Here is a 19,141-nt window from a genome sequence, read left to right as displayed (position 1 = left end):
CTGTCCTTGTCAGCACCACAGGCCGGCTTTAGAAAGACATCTTGGTCGACATTCTTTCTTTTTTAATGCATGTACAACCCAGGGTTTGAGCGATATATAACCTCTTTTTTCATTTACAATAGAAGTCAAAGCTCTCAAATGTTAAACACTGTTGAAACACAAGCAGCCATATGCAAAAAGTTGGATTAAATCAAGAACCATCTGATCAGCTTTATGTCTGTGTTTTCAGTACTTAGTGCACTGCATGTTGGTCCAAAAAAAGTGATGAGATTTCATCCCAGGGCTGCAGTCAAGACCAGTGAAGTCCAGTTTGAAAGACTGGACTTCGAAATCAAGGATCAAAATGGGTGTCGAGTCAGAATAAAGACTCAAGTCTAAACCAGGAGTACCTTCTGCATTCTGTGTGCCTATTCCATTTAGCTTTAGAGTTAGAGAGTTTTTTGGGAATGTTAGCCCGCATGCCAAATTACCTCTTTAATGGCCACTGCGCTTTTCTGGTATTTTCGCCCATTCAAGGCGTTTTACACTACATTCAGTCTATGTTAACCCCTTCACACACATTCACACACCAATGGCACAGCCTTCGGGGGCAATTTGGGGTTCAGGATCTTGAACACGGACACGTAGGCATGCGGACTGAAAGAGCCTGGAATCGAACCACCAAACTTCTGATTGGAGGACGACACGCTCTACCTCTGAGCATCAGTCACCCCATTAGTTTCTCCTTGCTCTGCCTCTCATTGTCAAGTTCTTGTTGCGTTCTTCGCTGACTTTTTCAGTTAGTTGCTGATGAAGAAGATTGACTCAGATGTGACTGCAGTCTTCTTATATAGTGCTCTTATATAAGACATATTACAATGTCCTAATTATGGGAGAAAAATGTGCCTTTGGATGGGGATCAAATTGCATTTCCATTGAAGGCTTGCATTTTCATGTGTATTTAATTTACTTTAAACTTAATTACACTTAATATTAACCTTAATTTTGATATGTCAACACGGCAAATGCAAGCGGATCATCAGTGCGAGACGCATAACATATTTTCGCCTTGGCCCCAACCTTCATAGGTAAAATCTAGAACCTTGACTTTTGCAATCATTTACACTCTCCAGTTAACTTTTAAGTGCAACTAACAAAGACGTGGGTGGGATTCCGTGTCCAGCCGAGCTGTGAGTTGATCCATGAGCGTGATCGTCTGTGTGCACACACAGATACACATGGACACCGACTTCGAGATGAGCCACTCGGCTGTCAGCTCAGCCTTATGTGGCAGATGAGCCGCTCAGCAATCTCAGTGACAAGCACAAGATGTCCGGGACCGCCAGAGGCGTGCACAATGACACTGACGCGCACGTACACACACCCGGCGTAAAATGTGGCTCAAACAGATGCGCTCAGCTGCGAATCATGCCTAGTGGTCAAATATATGTTTTTAGGGATGAACAGGTTGCTGTAGAGGACGAGGCCAAAGCAAGCGAGTGATCTCTTGACATTTTAACTAATCCCTTCTAGCTTGTGGTTTCTTGCACATTTGTGAGATTTGCTAGCAGCCAGAATTGGCTTTTTCACATATGCAACCTGTCATGTTAGATTGGACGGTGACATGGTACAGACCGGGGATGTGATGGCTTGAACGCTGAAATGGACTGTGATTGGATTTAGATGACACCGCCGGCTCGAGGCTACTGGCCTTTCTGGTTAAGCTGAGGGTTTGGAAGTGGATTCTTTAACTGCTCTGGTGTCTCATACATGCAAACCAAAAGTCTCACCATGAAGCCAGAAGCATTAACGAGGCTTCCTGTCACATGGATATATGGGTCGCCTCCCATTGACAGCCTGCCCTATTATCGTATCATCGCCGATAAAACCACTTTCCTTGGTGTTGCTCTGTTGTTTGAATGCTTCCGAGATGAGGTGTTATGAGTCATAGTCCAACTTTGGGGCGACATTTAGGAATCCCCGTAACTCTGCTTGTTTGTTTATGTACACAAGCCGAGCCGGGCCACGGTGGCATTGCGTGATGCGCGTGACAGAACAGGCTGTACCTGCCACGGCCCCGTGTTTGGTGGCTCAAGGCGAACACATGGTACCTGTCAAAAGCAGTTAAAGCCCTGTTCAGCAGCCTGCCCCGCATGGCATCCCGTCAGACGCCAGCTGAACTTTTCACTTGTCAATTCTGAAAGGTTAGCGCTAAAATCAGCAGCGACAGATGCAAATGGATGGATGCTCTCCTGGCATTTTTGTGCAGGGATGCTTCATGTCACCTAGGCCACCTTGTCTGCCCCCCTTCTACCTCCACTCTTATTCTGTCGTGGCCTCTTTAGTCGCTCTGTTCCCCTTTCAGAACACATCTGTCTGTGGGGGCAAGTAGTCCCCGACCCCATTAGGTCCTGAGTAGTATTTGTTTGGTGTGTAGTTTGCCTTAAATCCATCGTCCACTTGGTTTCCCATTCACATCCAATATTTATTCTTTTTTTGGGTATTTCACCCTAATTTTTTAATAGCATACAATAGAGGCACACACAGAAGAGAAGGAGACATCCAAGGAAGGTGCCTGGCTAAAATCTAAACAAGGACGTGCCTGTCATTCATTTTGATATCGCAAATCATGTGTAAAGTTTATATTACTTCATATTTGTTTCTGTTTTCTTGACACCACCCCCTTAAATGTCAAAGTGGTGTAAGTTGCTGAAATTAACTTAACCAGGTAGTACAGAACCACATTAATCAAGTGAATATTTATAAATGGTCCTCATTTATTATACTAGAGATAAGATGGATAATGTTGTCTCAAAAACTAAAAGAACAATAATAGCTACCAAAATGTAAATGTAATGACATTGAAATGTAATGTAATTTCTCTCATTCCAACCAAAGAAACTTTTCTATCTAGTTTTTCCATGTTATTCTCTCCTTAAGTGTAACATACAAATATTTAAATTTCTTGCTTTGAGAATAAACACACGAGCAAGTCCTTCTAAATTCAATTATGTAGCACATTTAGAAGCTTCATCCTCTAAGTGTTTTTAAGTCTCCACTTAACTCAGATGATGATGATGATGATGATGTGTACCTACTATTTAGGGCAGGTTGTAAGTCACATGACTATTCAATGGACGAAATGTCCCAGAAAAACCCTCAGAGATGACCCTGATGAAAGCAATATAACTGAAACACGCACTGGAAAACGGAGACATGTTTTAAATTGATGGAAATAATAATGACCAAAATAATCATGGGTCGATATGAAACTTCACGTCACTATTATCCTGGCCAAAATAATTAAGATTCACAACATTATCCTATAACTTATTCTGAGTGTTGTTTTTTACACGATAAGATCATGTATCTTCCCATCCCTAGTCCCATAAAACATTGAATCAGTTGTTATAATATGTTTGTGGTTTCAGGTGGAATTGAAGATGAAGTACAATGATCAACACTGCAAATCCAGAGGTCTTCTCTCAGGCAGTCGTTGGTACGAGATTCAGGCCTACAGAGCTCTAAATCAGGCCTTGGGAAGGTAAATCTGGCCTCTACAGATAGTGTTATTGTAGATTTACTTCTTGCTCTCTCTTTTATGCTTAAATCTTTAATTTTACAGGTGCATCCGCCACAAGAATGACTGGGGTGCCCTAGTTCTAGTGGATGACCGTTACAGGAATAATCCCAATAAGTACATCACAGGTACTCACTAATGTTTACAGTGTGTGAACACTGGCTGCCTTCATCTGATAGCAGCACAGCGTCTCAAATTGAACACTAGATGGCAATAGTTATCCACTATAAGGAGTATTTGCCACTGACATGTGTGTTTGTGTAATCTCAGGTCTGTCGAAATGGGTCCGCCAGCTTGTCCAGCATCATGACACCTTCGGCAATGCCATGCAGTCTCTGGTAGCGTTCTCTCAGGTGCAACAGAAGGTGGAGGTGGCTCCTGCACACAGTCAGGCACTCAGCTCTACTGTCTCACCTCCAAACGGTCAAATGTCAGGATCTGTAGAGGGACAGGGGCTGCCCAGTGCCGCAGAGCCTCAGACGCCTCCCTCATGTGTCAAACTTCCTGAACCCCAGCAGTTCATGAGCCCCTCCAACACCCAGGGTTCCTCTCGTACACAGCTGAAAGCTGAACAAAGTGAAAAAGCAGGTGAGCTAAATTTAAGAAGTTGAAAGTATAGTTTTGGACTTGAGAGAGGGATATTAAGCATGCAGCACATGGTTAATATATCTCTCAAACCCCCCAAAATATAGATTTTTTTAGAATTTGTTTCTGGGAAACTACTCTCTACCATTCTAATATGGCTCATCAAATAAAGCCCCTGTTGAATGGATGAGAGGTTGAGTCATAGGTTTTGCATGTATTGTTGTTTGTAGGCATGGGACCATGTGAACATTTCATGTCATGATTATCCTGCCAAAATAATTACTTATATTATCATCAAAATAGGATTAAAACTCTTAAAATAACTAATTAAACATATTGGAATCACTTTTCATTTCAATGCATTTTTCATGAGTTACATGTGTAAATTATATGTATTTATTTGTATCCTGTATTTTTTAAAATCAAGCTCTAATTTTCACTAGATTACTATGATACCACAGCTGTTTCAAGTAAATCATGTCGATATTTACGATTATCCCGAATTCAGGTAAAAGATCAGGCCGCCATCATTCCATATTTATCTTACTGTCAACAGACCTCATGAAAAGACCAAAAACCATGGCAGGCTTATTTGTACCTGGATGCCTGCAAAAAACAAACAAACAAACAAAAAAAATCTTAATCTTAATAACCTAATTAAAATGCACTCTCAACAAATACCACAAAAAAAACAAAAAAAAAACATTTGTCAATGTTTTAACATGTTTTTAAATTATGGCACAGAGGAAGAAAAAACATTTCAGGCTTTAAAACACTTGTTAGTAGGATACATTTATTGTTGGTTTTGGTCTTTTAATGAGATTTATTGACGGTAATAAAAATATATAATATGGTCAGACTTCTCTTTTAAGCATGAATATAGGAGTGGATGTTTCTGTCTTTGGTGGAATGATTGAGAGCAACATGAAACAGTTAAAGGTTTCCACTATTCCCTCTCTCTGAGACCTTGTTTGTCTCTTCTTTCTTATGAATTGCGGCATTTAAAGTATTCATTTTTCAAACGACAGTGACGAAGTGCTGCATTTCATTTTCGTGCTCAACAATGTATGAGCATGACATCACCACAAGAAAATATTGTTAGGCGACGTGTTTGCACATTGCATTGGCTAACACCCATTGTCTTTGGGGTCATGACAAGGTTGAGCTGTTTGCCCAGTAGAACGCTGTGTGGTGGAGAGGGATGGTAGTGGAGCAGTAGCAGACCCCCACTCCCCCTCTCAAAGTTGGGGGTGGATGTTGGGGGTGGGGGCCATGGGATCAGTTGAGTGGCTCGCCTCATTACTGTAAGGTCTTTTGCGTGCCTGAGTGGCGCTGGAGCGAGCTGATGAGCAGATGTTGGACTGTTGCTTTTAATTAAATCCCCTTGACCTTTGTTTGAATTATATTGAGCGTAAACCTGCATTTATATCTTTCTTTATAAGATAGCCTTGGCAGCCATGGTGCTCCGCATACCAGTCTCATTTCATACTGAGTCTTAACATCTTTGCTTTGTTGTCTTTGTCAGACATTGGTTATATACCAGTATTAAGTTACCGTGAACTGATTTGTAATGTTTTCTTTCCTTGATGTAGAATGGTTAAATGTGAGTACGCTGCACAGTTCCCCAGCAGAGGCCCCATCGCATCAGAAAACAACAGGTCAGCGTCTTTACAACATCTTCACCTCCAGCCCTGTCGGCTCGTGCCTCAAGAAGCCAATCTTTAAAAAAAGAGGGCCCAGTTTTTCCAGCCAGCACTTGGAACCGTGTCATCACTCGGAGCACGAGGAGAAACAGCAAACAAAGACTGCAGCGGCTTGTCTTGAACAAGGGGCTGGTGACGACGGCTGTGAAATCAAAGTGGAAGCACACAAGCTGGCTCTGGAGTCTTCTCCAGCGATGACACCTCCCAGCTGTGAAACTGAACTGCCCTCAGCAAACAGTATAGACAACGATGAAGAGGAGGACGACCAAACCATCTTCTTTACTCCAGAACTTTTCGAAGGTGAAGGCAGCCCACAGAAAGAGACGCAGGCCCCGTCACCTCCCAAGATGGTGTTGGCAGCAGAGAGCCCGGCCCTGCTGTCAGAGGAAGGTTTTGGCTCTGAGCAGGCCAGAGGGCAAGCCTCTGCTTTAGAAGGACACGATCACATAGTGAGTAAGGAGAGCACAGAGCTGTCACACAGACAGGAAGAAGAAATCATAGGACAGAAGCAAGGTAAGGAGGGAGAGCACGTGGAGAACCAGAGCAGGCAGACAGGCAGTAGGTTTCGCAGGTTGTCCAGGTCCAGACAACAAGCTCCTTCCACTCCAACAGGTAACTAATCACCTGGACATGAAAAAAAAATCTCTCTTCTATGCCAAGACATGCATACAACATGTTCAACTCACAGTAGCTGAGCAGCAGAGCGATTAAAAACAGAATGCATATTCACTTCATACCATTGCTGCATAAGTTTCATAGTTCATGTTGCAGATATCATAAACACTGGAGTATCTCCATATGTTACAGCTGCCTCAGGCAGCGAGCACACACACACACACACACACACACGCACACACACTCACCATGCAAACAGTAGATGATGAGGCTTCAGCCCTCACAGATCAGCTTCTAATGTGGTGTGACAGCGCATCTTATTAAAGACATGATGTCGGTTCTCAGTTAAAAAATGCATAGCTAACCCACAGCACCGAAATTTCAGCGCTGATTGAAAGTGCCTTTTAACAAATCATTAAAATATAAAACCACAAACTAATTTGTCTCCCTAGGAAGACATTCAGTTCTGTTTTAATGATGTGTTTGTAGATTAAGGGTGAGCAACGTTGATACTTTAGACATGCCTGATTTAACCTAAAGAAGAGACCTTTATATTTTCAACTTCAATTCCAATCAAGTAAATAATATGTGCTGTTAACTCAAGTGGGGTGGATACACATTTGCTGTACGTTCAGTACAAACATGCACATCATTTCTGTAAAGTCGCAGTGAAATTAATTGTTAGTGTTTCATTGATGTGATTTTCTCACTGTTTTTGTTTAGTGTCCAGTTCCACTGGTAGATATATGGTATAAATCTGCATAAAAGTATTTTAGTCATAATACAGAACGACCCCCGTCAGTGTTGTATGACTGACGTGAAAGAGGTACTTTACTGTTGTGGTGGTTGAGATAATTTTAACTATGTTATATCCTGTGGTGTTGAATCTTGCATTATACTTGACATAAATATCATCAGTTTTTATGTAATAAAGATTAATATGAATATGAATTAGTCTAACTACATTTTTCAACACATCCCAGTTAGATTTGCTTTACAATAAAAATAACATTGTATTCTAACATTCATATCAATGATCACCATCTCCCTAAAACAGGTTAAAATAATTATAAACTTAATGAAGGTATGCTTTATTGCTGGACTGTTCAAACTGCATTAGTTTTAGTTGGAAGACTCAATAAACTGGCAACTGAGAAAAGTCCAACCGTGACTTACAGTTTATTTTAAAATGTGTGCACCAATGAAATAACATGCATATAAATAATCTTAACACATAAAAATAAGCCAGAGATATAGTCATTTAAAATGTAGTCTCCGTGTTTGAAGTCCTGTATAGCTCGCTGACATTCATAGGTTAACCTCTTCTTTGTTGTTTATCTCTGGAGGAAAAGCGTGTAATCAGCAGTTTAATGGCCATATTTGATTGTTTTAAGCTGAGGCTCTTTAATCGTGCTGATGCTAAATGTAGACTCATCAAACGGGCTAAGTTGAAGGGAGACACAAAGAAAAAAGAAAAAAAAACGGGATCAAAGATGATTTTACTGATGTGATTTGTCTCATTACAGCGCAAACTTCACCAATGTGTGATTTGTCCAGACGAGCAGAGTAGACAAGTGTTCCATTAAAGCCTTTCTTCGCTCATCAACTGCCTCCCCAAGACCCTTGTATATGTAATCGTGCATGGCCACTCGTTAACATCATCAAAACACAGTGCGTGGGGAGGCTGGCCAATGTGTGTTAAAAGCACTTAATAGGAAGCCCACATTACTGAAAGTCTCAGTAATGGCTGTGAATTACTGTGTTTTGTCCCATTAGACTAATTCCCCCCCCCCCTTAACCCCAAATCATTAAAGCTACACCAAGACAACATCTTCAGCAATACGGGACTACAAAACGCAACAGAAAAACCATCCACATAAATGAAAATCCCATATTTGTGCTGTTTGCCCATTGTTTTATATATATGGTTAGAAATGGTCAGCAGTCTGTCTACCGAAAGTGACTAATCAAAAGTTTAGAGTGACTTACAAATTATTCCCTCTCACACTTTTTTTAAAATTTTTAAAACATTTTTTTTTTATTATTTTTTTTTATTACAGACAAGTGCATGTCTGAAAAAGTTGGACTCACTACTGGTGTAATTAGGCTGGTAAATATAGTAATGTTATAATGTGTGCAATAATAAACTGTAAAATGTTAAAATAACAAATATCATATACCATGACTAATAATAAGTAAACATTCATTAGCATTTCATTGTTTGTTAACAGTCAAATCAGTCAAGTTCAAGGAATACTTCACTGGTGGAAACATGAATCTGTATTATAAGTGGGTCATATATGTAGACGAAATGTAAAAAACATTTCCAATTAAGTGCCTTCTTGACCGAGAAAAGGCACCCAGGGATTTTTTGGTGCATGTGGATGGAAGACAACAACTCCCACAATGCAGAGCTCCGCAGGCCACTCCCACTGATCTGTCGCCCCTCCCCAGTCCCCCACCGGTTTGCACTCACAAATCTCCATCTCCAAGTCTTAAACAAGAGACAACACAGAGGATATGACTGAAACTTTACTGACAAATCTGCACATATTTCTAGTAAACACTCGGCCTCTGGATCGCCGTATGTGAGCGCTCCGGACCGCCGGCTTGTGATTTCGCACACAGCCCTGGTCTTATGAAATAATAATATCCGCCTTTGCATAATCAATAGCATTATATCACATCCAATTTATAATCCATTGAAAATAAAAATGAATTGGTGGTATTTCATAATGAAAATATGGTCTGATGTTGCCTAATGCAGGTTAAAATTAAAATAACCCAGTTACTCTAATTATTTTATTATCATCCTGTTTATTTCAGCTGAGGAAAAAACATTATTGCCAGATGTATGTTTTTACTAAAAATGTGACTAAATGTTAATTGACAGGTGAGGGCTGTGGAGCCAAGAGTGCAGAGAGAGTCAGTCAGCAGATTGAGACCAGGAGCAGCCAGAGGAGGACTGGCGAGACCGGGGCAGATCACGAGTTAAAGGTCATGATAGTGTCTTTGAAGAGCAGACTAACCAGAGCCAGACCACTAAGATTATACAGCGCAAAAAGTGTCAAAGTGACACCCGGCAGTTCCACAAGGACTGAGTTTGATGTCCCTCCAAAACAGGAGGACATAGGAGGTCTGCAAGAAGCTGGAGCAGCAGGATATAGTCTTACTAGTCCAGCAGTGGACGGTCCAGGAAGTCAGCACACAAAACCAAAAGGTAAACTTATCTATATAGAATGTAAAAGCATCAGATGCACCAGTCTAAAAATCAATGCATGTCCATGCTGGTGTTGATTATTGAACTGGAGAAGGTTGGTTATTAAAACAATACATTACAAAAGGGAGCAATTTGGCTTTACATTGTGCAATAAATAAAGGCTTAAAAGACAATTGCAACTTTATTCTAAACGTTGAATCAATTGGTGAAGTAGCGCTCATACATATACAAAACCTTATGTATATGTGTATTATACTGAGACTATATATATATAGATAGATAGATAGATAGATAGATAGATAGATAGATAGATAGATAGATAGATAGATATGTTATTATAAAGTATATTTGACATAAGTACAATTTAGTAATTACACAGAAATTCTACTTAAAGTATATTTTCCAATAATATATTATAGAAAGTGTGCTATGGGACAAATATTTTTAAAGTATGTGGAAAATAGTCGAAAGTATGATGTTAGTTGAATTTCTTTGTTAATATTGTTGCAGTACACTATTAAAATGTTGAAATACACTAAAGTGTATTTATTTTTCAGGGTGCTTCTCTAGCTGTATGCCCCAAGCAATATTTAGTTTCCAAATCTTTATAGCTATTACATCCACACACATGACAGTCCGACCAAAACACAGCTGTGAGCAAATCAAACCAAGAATCAAATCAAGAGATTGACTAAAGGAACATTGCAGTATAGTTTTTACTGGTTCCTGCACATGTTTTAGCATTGACTGTATTTGTTAATCGTGAGTAGTAGGGATGGGACGATCGATATAAAAATGATTAGTATTAGTGGGCATGTTGTTAAAGGGGAGACTCATGGGTACCCACAGAATTTCATTGGGATATCTTAATTTGGGAGGTCAAGGGAACCAGGTTTCTACAGCCTCCTAAAGACAGTATGTGGCCTCTGAGGGTTAAATATGTGTTCCTTTGTCATCCACTTCATAACATTGAGTTCCTGCCAAGGTTCATAAAGAAATGTGATCGGAAATGCTGTCCAGTATTTTTTGTGTCTTCTAGGTATGCAAATACTTTATTTATGTAAACTAAAACATATTTTTTTCCAACTATAAAAGTACTGAGATCTTGCAAGCAGAAACAAAGGAGAATGAAAAAGGCCTTTTCAAAAAGCAAGGTATGTGTCAACAGTGAATGGATATACTATTTCTAATCAGTTTGATTATTTAGTGTGCTTGTCTTTTACCTTGTATTGCAATATTGAGGATTTCATTCATTGAAATAATGGCAAGAAATGTTGACACTGATCGGTGCTGCTTTTTTGTAGCCTCAAATTCAGCGTTTTGACCTCCGCTGTCTTGGTTTGTTTGCATCCGGAAGTGACAAGGAAGAATAGAGCTGCGCTCAAGTAGGGTCATTTTCTCATAGACTTCTATGCAATCAGACTTTTTGCAACCAGAGGAGTTTCCCCCTGGTGGCCAGTAGAGAGAATGCAAGTTTAATAGACTTCAGGGTTGGCTTCACTTTTCAGAATCGGAGGTTCAGTGTGAAATTCACACAGTGTCAAAATCAGTTGGTCTGTCAGATGTTAACACACCCACTTAAAGCAATATAGCACACTGCATTACATTAGAAACAAACCCTTTTTTCCTGTAATAAATCTGCCTGAATGAGTGAAATGTATTATTTGTGCCATTTGTCTGACTTTCCATGACTAATTTCACATACTGCTTGACTCATCTCCCTCATATCTTTGGTGCTCATTTATGAACGTTTGCTCAAGAACCTCTCGTTGAACGAGCGATTCTTGTTTTTTGAAAAATTTATTTTATTGTCTGTGATATTATTGACTGTCGACTCCTCACTCCTCTTAAAAGGCTGGTAGGAGTCACCAGTGGCCAACAACTACTTAATTAGCACACAGCATTTCTGGGGATCGGCTTGTTATTGGCCACATTTTTACCTTTTATTATGGGTTCAAAAACTGACATCCATATTTTGGTCTCATTTTGAACCCAAGCATCTGCAGAATAATCCCATACCCGATATTTTACGCTGCAGATTCAACTCTTCTTTGTTTGAGAGGTCATCAGTAACTCCTTCTCTACCCCTTTCACTCTCACGCTGTCCTCCATAAATAAAGGCAAAGGCAAAATCATACTTTAAAAATATATTTTTTATTCTCCTTACAGAGAGTCAAAGACAACAATCCATGCACTTTGGGACTCTACTGTTGTATGTGTGAAAAGGAACTACTTCCTGTTGCACATGGTAATTTCTGAGACATCCCTGTTGTGTGTGTTTATTTATTTATTTAGACGTTTACTGAGCAAAGACAAAACATTGAACATTGTTTCATATGAAATACAAAATAGATGTCATGCATACAGGTTTCTAGCTGAGGCTGTTTGCAATGTATTTATCGCAGCTAAACTTAAAGTGAATGCATTTCATGATTTAATCTTCACCATTGTCACGTTTCAGGTGCACTGCAACGAGCTGTTTGTGACTTTGAACATCTCGCTTGTCTGAGAAAAGACCACTTTAGCCCTCCAGCTGCGAGTCGCCTCTGCCAGTGTGGACCACAACAGACATCAGTGTCGGACAACGCAGGCTCACTGCTGCTGATCCAGAGTCTCACTTCACTGAAGGCCCTCAGGACTGCTCTGCAACCCTACTGCGAGACCACTTTAACTGGTGGGTTCACAGCTGGTTTGATTGGACGGGACGAGTATTAAAGAAATGATTGTGAAAAAGGAACGTTACCATGCACCGCATGTTACATAGTCTTCCATCAAAAAGGGGAAATGCCATCCACCCACAACTGAGCAATCGACTTCAAACTTAATTAGAAATGATGATTAACTTTACTGACACATTTTTTGGAAGAAATGTAACTGCAAATGATTAGAAATGAATTTGGAAAGACGGGGCTTTTCCCATCCCTGTTGTTTTTAAACAGACTTTAACATTCATAGGAACCTGTTGTGTTAACCTTTCACTTTGATCCTTTTATGGCACATTTTTTCCCCCTCTGAAGTCGGTAGAGTTACATGCCGTCCTACTGCTTTTCATTCATGCAGCATATAATGCCATCTGGAATCCCGAGGAGGGCTCTGTTACCAGATTTCTGCAGTGCAAAGGCTGTTTGTCTCAAAGCCCCGTTCTGTCTGCGGCATTAATTGCAGCAGAGATCCAGTACCCTCGAGACATGGCTCAAGATCAGGTAAACTTTATGATCGTGGAGAAATGTGAAAACCTACATGCCCGGTGTCACTTGGCACAAACCGCTATCCAAATGATTAACGCAACGAAAAAGTTAAATCAGCCATTGTATTTAAAGTGGCAATCTTGAGGATTTTTCATTTAAATACATGTTGAGTCTATCTATCGCCGAATGAAGTAAGGCAATGATGAATGTGCACACTGATGAACGCATCACAATACTTATATATTTGCTGCATTGGCCACCAGGGGTGACTCCTCTGTTGGCCATTGCATTGAAGTCTATGAGAAAATGACACTTCTCACTTGATTTATTATCTCAATTTTACAATATTTACTTAGTTCATTTCATAAATTATGGTCCATTTAGAGTCAAAGACTATAAAGCAAGGGGTGCTTTAGGGGCGGGGCTACCTACTGATTGAGAGGTTGATACCACTCTACCAATGCAATTAGCTACTAAGATGAGCTGTAAAGTTGACTTTGCATTATGGAACATAACTTTGAAGCCAGATGGATCCAGATCCAGTAAGGTGGAGGATGAACCGTATATGCCACCTCCTGTTGGTAAGGCCCTGGTGGCAGGACGGAGAATCACCATAACATGACTTCTGCAACAATGGAGCTCTATGCAAATACAAACAGTACTTATTAGTAGGATTCAATCGTTGTTGGTTGTCACCAGATTTATCGTTGCCGTTGGGGATCCATAATTCCCACTTGTATTTTCCGCTGTTTTTCAAGAAAGTTCTGAAAAGCTGCTGTTGCTGTGAAGGTAAAGCCGTATTCTCTAGAAGTGACGGGACATTGTGAGCAACTCTCCACAGCAGCAGCAGTCTCACATTGGAAACATGTTGCAATTTTGACAGATGGAGGTGCTGATTTCTGTCTACAAAATAGTGTTTCAACAGTCATATACTGGATTATCCATGTGAAAATACTAAATGACCCGGGGGAGGTGGGGGTTAGCAAAGTGACTCTACTCTTTTTGTTTGTCACTTGTATCTCTAACTTGTACAAATTAGACACATGCTGTGCCAGGAGGCATATTCTCAATCAATAGCCCCCCTTAACCCCCTCCATAATCCGATCTACAGTGGTAACAGAACAGTGAACAAAGTGTCACCGCTCCTAAGAACGCCTCAGCCGGGTGTTTTTGAGTTGATTTGTAAATCCATAAGCTGCTTTTTTATAATTTGTTTGCCAGGAGTTGTCTCTGTGCTACATTGTATCTCTGTTTCAGTATATCCATTGATCATGTTTAAAACTGCGTGGATCTGTGTGTATTGTTTTAAAAAGAAAATGAGTAAAAAATAAATAAAATAAAGTAAAAAATACAACAACTCTGCTTTAGTTGAAGCTTTAGTTGAAAGCTTTTTAATAAGTGGTAGAAAGTAACGTTTTTGCTATTAAAGTTACAAATTGAATATATTACGCATTTATAAAAAAGTAGTTTATTTATTACTGTGGTTTTATAATAGAGGAGCTAATTTTATGGTATTTCAGAATTTCTGAAAATCCAAAAATTACACATTGCCCTATATTTTGGTGCAATATTCACTTTGATTGTTTTTGTTTCTCTCCTCATTAATGCACTTTATTAGATTATAGAGATTATTATTATTGTGGATTATTTTCCTCTGTGACCGTTAAACTCTCACTACTCTTATGTTAAAATGTGTCGTCTCCACCAACCAAAACTGTAACCGTGTCATGCTTTTGGTCGAGCGGACGTTTAAATGTCAAACGCTGCTGAGATTATCACGGTGACTTGTCAGATTAAAAAGATTAACCCTGGTTGACTGGTAGATTCCGGTTAAACTGTAACTTTCCAAACTCTTTTGTACTTTCAAATCTCATCTAGTCATCTTGGTCGAAACAGTTTTTGTTTTTTGTGGATGAAGAAAAACAACTAATCTTATAAAAACACTGTGACACACAAACATTTGATTATTTTCATTTTGCCTTAATGAAGATACATTAACCAAGTTGCTCAAATGAGATTGATGATTGGACAGTAATTAATGTAGAAGTCTGTTGCTTCAAATGACTTGAGCACTGTTTGATAAATCCCTATTATTGTTATGTTTTTTTCTAGTTAATATTTGAATAAATATCACACTTTGACAGCTAATCAAACTATCTCGCCTGCATCAGGGTGAAGCATCTCTCACAAAACACCAATTAAAACTACATTTAATCATTCAAGAAAACAGACAAAATGTGTTGCATTTTTTAAATTTTTTTATTTCCTTAAATACTCCCATCTTATGTAACACATGTAGCCTCAATATTTTGGCCATCTGGATCACAGTGTGAATCTTTCTAAGCCCACCGGCTGAACACACATACATGCCCCCCTCGGCCTTTGGTTCCACCCTTCACTGTTTTTTGGATGCTCGCATGATGCGTTTGAAGTTCCTGCTGTTCAGCTGTGAATTTGACAGACACCATATTGCACGTAAAGCTTCAGAGTCTGTCTGGGTGCCAACGCCAGACACCCCAAACTGCAGTTTGCATGCAGCCACTTGGCAGAACACAAACACCGTTAGCGTCTTCATCGACCGCTGTCATTTTGACCTGTTAATCTCTATTATTCATTCTGGAAATGTATCACTTCTGTGCCAAGACATGTCACTCCTCATCCAAACAGCACCTTCAAATCTTCATACGTCACTTTCCGTCATAATGAAATATGCTGGAGTTGCTTTGGGAGACATTTAATAGTAGTTCATGTTCACATAAAAGCAGTGCACGCAGACAAATATATATATAAATATACACATTTATATGTGTATTAATATACTTTGTTACAGCACAGATACGATTTTAGGCTTACAGGCTCTGATATAGTGACCTTTAATAAAAAAAATTAAAAAAATTGTCATTATTTGTAGCACTAAATGAATTCTGTCCAGTAGTTCCATTCCAACACAAAATAAATAATATATTTTGTGATGGTAAATTCAACATTATATTTTTGATGAATAAGTGTTTTATCAGATGATTCATGAATATTTCCATATAAAGGCACTGAATCATTGTAACTCCTGCAGTTGCATTAAGGTTTTTGTCACCAGATAAGCCATGCTGATACATTTACAGTACTATGGCCAGGGAATTGAAAATGCTGTCTAGCTCACTATCATGGTAGAGAAGTGAAAAATAGAGCCTGAGTTTAAAAAAAAAGAAAAGAAAAGCAGACTCACATAATGTTGCTAATTTTAACATTTTATTTATACCTAATTTTTCATTTGTACCCAATGATCTTCACAAAAAAAGATGTGTTCTATATGTGATGCAATACAAGTCTGTTTCCTGACTTAATTCTAGTACATTTTGCTACCATTTTATGAGTTTAAAGCACATTTTGATGATACTATCACAATTATTTGAGTATAATCTTGACGTGAAGTTTTCATATCATCCCATGCCGACTTGTGTTACATATGAACAACTCAGGCGGGTCATCCTCGACTGTTTGTCACTTTAAAGGGACATTTCCTCACTTCTAACATGGAAAGTGTTGTTTTATGTTTGTATTAGTATAAAATATCAGTTAACAATGTTGTGACAATGAAAACGCTCACATATACATGTGTTTACGGTGGTTTGTAGACAATATTACATTTAGCATGCTTTCTTAAATTCAAAAATCAATTTGGACAATAACATTTAAATTGTAAGGTCATCTTTTATGCTGGAAAAACATTAACATTATGAAAGTGACTTGAGGTTTTTCTAACAAATACAAAGAGCACGTCTGCTGTTTGTATGTATAATGAAACAAGTGGATGTTGTGTTGAGATTTGTCATTAGATCATAAGAATAATGTTTCAATGGTATATTCTTCGCCTCCTCATAGAAAAGCAACATATAACCTTTGTGTTTCATGATAGGGTTTTCTTTAATTGCATTTTATTCTAAATGGAGATGACCAACCGTGAATAGCTTAGGTGAATAGCTAATGAAATTGATTTCTTTAAGCGTATGGAGCCTGATCAGGATTGCTTGACTGGATCATCTGGTAGAAGAGGGTCTTTAGCGGTCTGTCTGCTGGAGCAGCTGTTAGAACTTGGCTTGAGTCACAGGTTTGGAGCTTCTTGGATAATAAACCCAGATTTGTTTCAGAGGGTCAGTGGAATTAGACACCTAATCTGCCTATGTGGTTTTATAAATTGACTAATCTTGATATAGACATCCGTTGTTTGGGCTCATCTTAGTGTGCTTACACCATAAGCTGGTTAATACTATAAGTGTGATTGTGGCAACCATTTGTCAGCTGAAAGCCTGATGCCTTTTTAGTCGTGCATATTGTAGTAAGGTCCCAGCAGGAGAGCATTAAGTACTGGCAATTAGCCATTTATGCAACCATACCCTGTTTATGGAAGAACACTGACAGAGATAAGAAACTCTGATCCATTAAACTACTTAACTTCTTTGTGTAGTATTATCTGGAAGTTTTTAGTAGCTATTGTCTAGTTGTGCAAAAATGTTGCCGTCAAAGAGGACACGCTTTCGTGTATCACGTGTTTCGGTTTATCGCAATTTGTTTCAATATTCTTGTGCTGATTTGGATTTGCATAAGCATAAAATAGTTGGAAGTAATTATCCAGCTCAAGTTTGTTTCTTCCCTCATTGATTTTTCAGTTGCTATGTCATTATCCTTTTTTTTTTTTAATCAATACAGTTGAACTCCTTTTATCGGATGTAACAAGATGTGTCAGTCTCGCCACGTAGAGCGATCGATAGCATTGATTGCTCTGCTTCTCACAGAAGTAAGAGTTAACTTAAGGCTAAGAGCGTTCATTAAGACCCGATGATGAACCACTTCTCTCCGCAGCCGCGTTGGCGTCGTGTCAGGGTCAGTCGGTCTGTCTCTCTGATGGTTTGTCACTCGTCCCAGACTGAGATATCACATGAATACTGATAGATATCAGACATGTTCCTCAGAGGATGAATCCTTCTGATTTTGGTGATCCCAACTTCTCCTTCAGTGCCTCCAGCAGGTTGATACTTCTATCCTTCAGTGAAATATCGGATAGATTGCCATGAAATGTGGTCAACGCCACCATCAGGTCAAACATTTCCATTATTTAGTACCTCCAAACGTAATGACATTCAGCCTTAGCCTCAGCTTTGCAAATGTTTGCACACTTAATGTAAAATTGAGACGGTGTACCTGGTGAACATTAAAGCTGCTCATGATCAGCTTATGATGTATGTGTGCACGGGTCGGCCTGATGTCTGCTGGAGCTGCTGCCCACTTTACTGACAACATGCTGCAGGTTAACTATGGCCTTTGTTTAGTGTTTTAGCCTTGGGTTCGAATGGCTTCGACGTTCGAATGCTGGGCTGACTTGGTCCATAACGATACGGGTGCTCTTAACTTATATGTTTTCTGTGATTACACATTTGCCAGCCTGTTAGCCGATATGAAAAGTCACCTTTCCTAGGCGAGGCACTTGAGGTATGCTGGCTTTTATTGAGTTTAACTTTTAAACTTTGTTTTTAATCATTAATGAATTTTTAGCACCACTGTGCCAAAAAAACAGGCTTACAGATCAGCTAATATGGCCTTAGATGTTCTTCTATTTAAGGCTTCCTCGTTGGGGACATGAGAGGACTTCACAGCATCATCTCAAAGATGAGATACTCATTTGTTCTGAAGATGATGCGTGTCAAACAGACAATTGATCTGGTACACTGTCTAAAAGAGCATGAGATCCTCAGATCCTACCATCATGGACAGCTCTACAACCTGACAGCCTGATTAGTGGGCCGTAGCAGCAAACCCTCTTTTCATTGCCTACCTGCTCTTAGTCGCCATATGTTCCCCTGAGCTGCATACTGTAGTTTGTGTTACATGAAACGACGCAGTAAATCTGTCCCGGGAAACATTCGCTTCTCATTTGGGAAACGGTGCTCGGGTTCGAGTTGAGGTTTTGGTCCGGGGAGATGACCTCTCTGGTTTAAGCAGTGCTCCATTAACCTGCTACGCTTTTCAAAAGAAAGTGAGCCGTCTCTCCCTGAGACCTGCTGAATTATTAGCACACAAAGGCTCTGGCTCAGGACCGAGAAGGTGGAGATCACTGAAAACACTTCACAGGCTTCTTCCACTTGCCATTAGATCGTAAATTACCAGGTCCCTGAGGTGCAGCTTGGCTGTGAAGATGGAACAGCGCTAACAGGATGCACACTCAAGCTCGTGCCCAGCAGAGAGGTGTAGAATAAAGGTGTGGTGATGGGCCGGAGGC

General features: G+C 39.6%; 1 protein-coding gene across 1 annotated transcript in view; it reads left to right on the top strand.

The window, feature by feature from the left end:
- brip1 (BRCA1 interacting helicase 1) overlaps positions 1-19,141 on the top strand; it is a 79,743-nt gene that overhangs the window by 36,978 nt on the left and 23,624 nt on the right. The window contains exons 17-25 of the mRNA XM_084019463.1: positions 3,411-3,523; positions 3,605-3,687; positions 3,830-4,147; positions 5,737-6,459; positions 9,356-9,682; positions 10,778-10,836; positions 11,852-11,930; positions 12,144-12,356; positions 12,743-12,885. Of these exons, the coding sequence (XP_083875589.1) occupies positions 3,411-3,523; positions 3,605-3,687; positions 3,830-4,147; positions 5,737-6,459; positions 9,356-9,682; positions 10,778-10,836; positions 11,852-11,930; positions 12,144-12,356; positions 12,743-12,885 (2,058 nt within the window). The remainder of the gene's footprint in view (positions 1-3,410; positions 3,524-3,604; positions 3,688-3,829; positions 4,148-5,736; positions 6,460-9,355; positions 9,683-10,777; positions 10,837-11,851; positions 11,931-12,143; positions 12,357-12,742; positions 12,886-19,141) is intronic.

This window comes from Eutrigla gurnardus (assembly GCF_963514095.1).
Source record: "Eutrigla gurnardus genome assembly, chromosome: 10".
Classification (NCBI taxonomy): domain Eukaryota; kingdom Metazoa; phylum Chordata; class Actinopteri; order Perciformes; family Triglidae; genus Eutrigla; species Eutrigla gurnardus.
This window is presented reverse-complemented; position numbering and strand designations above follow the sequence as displayed.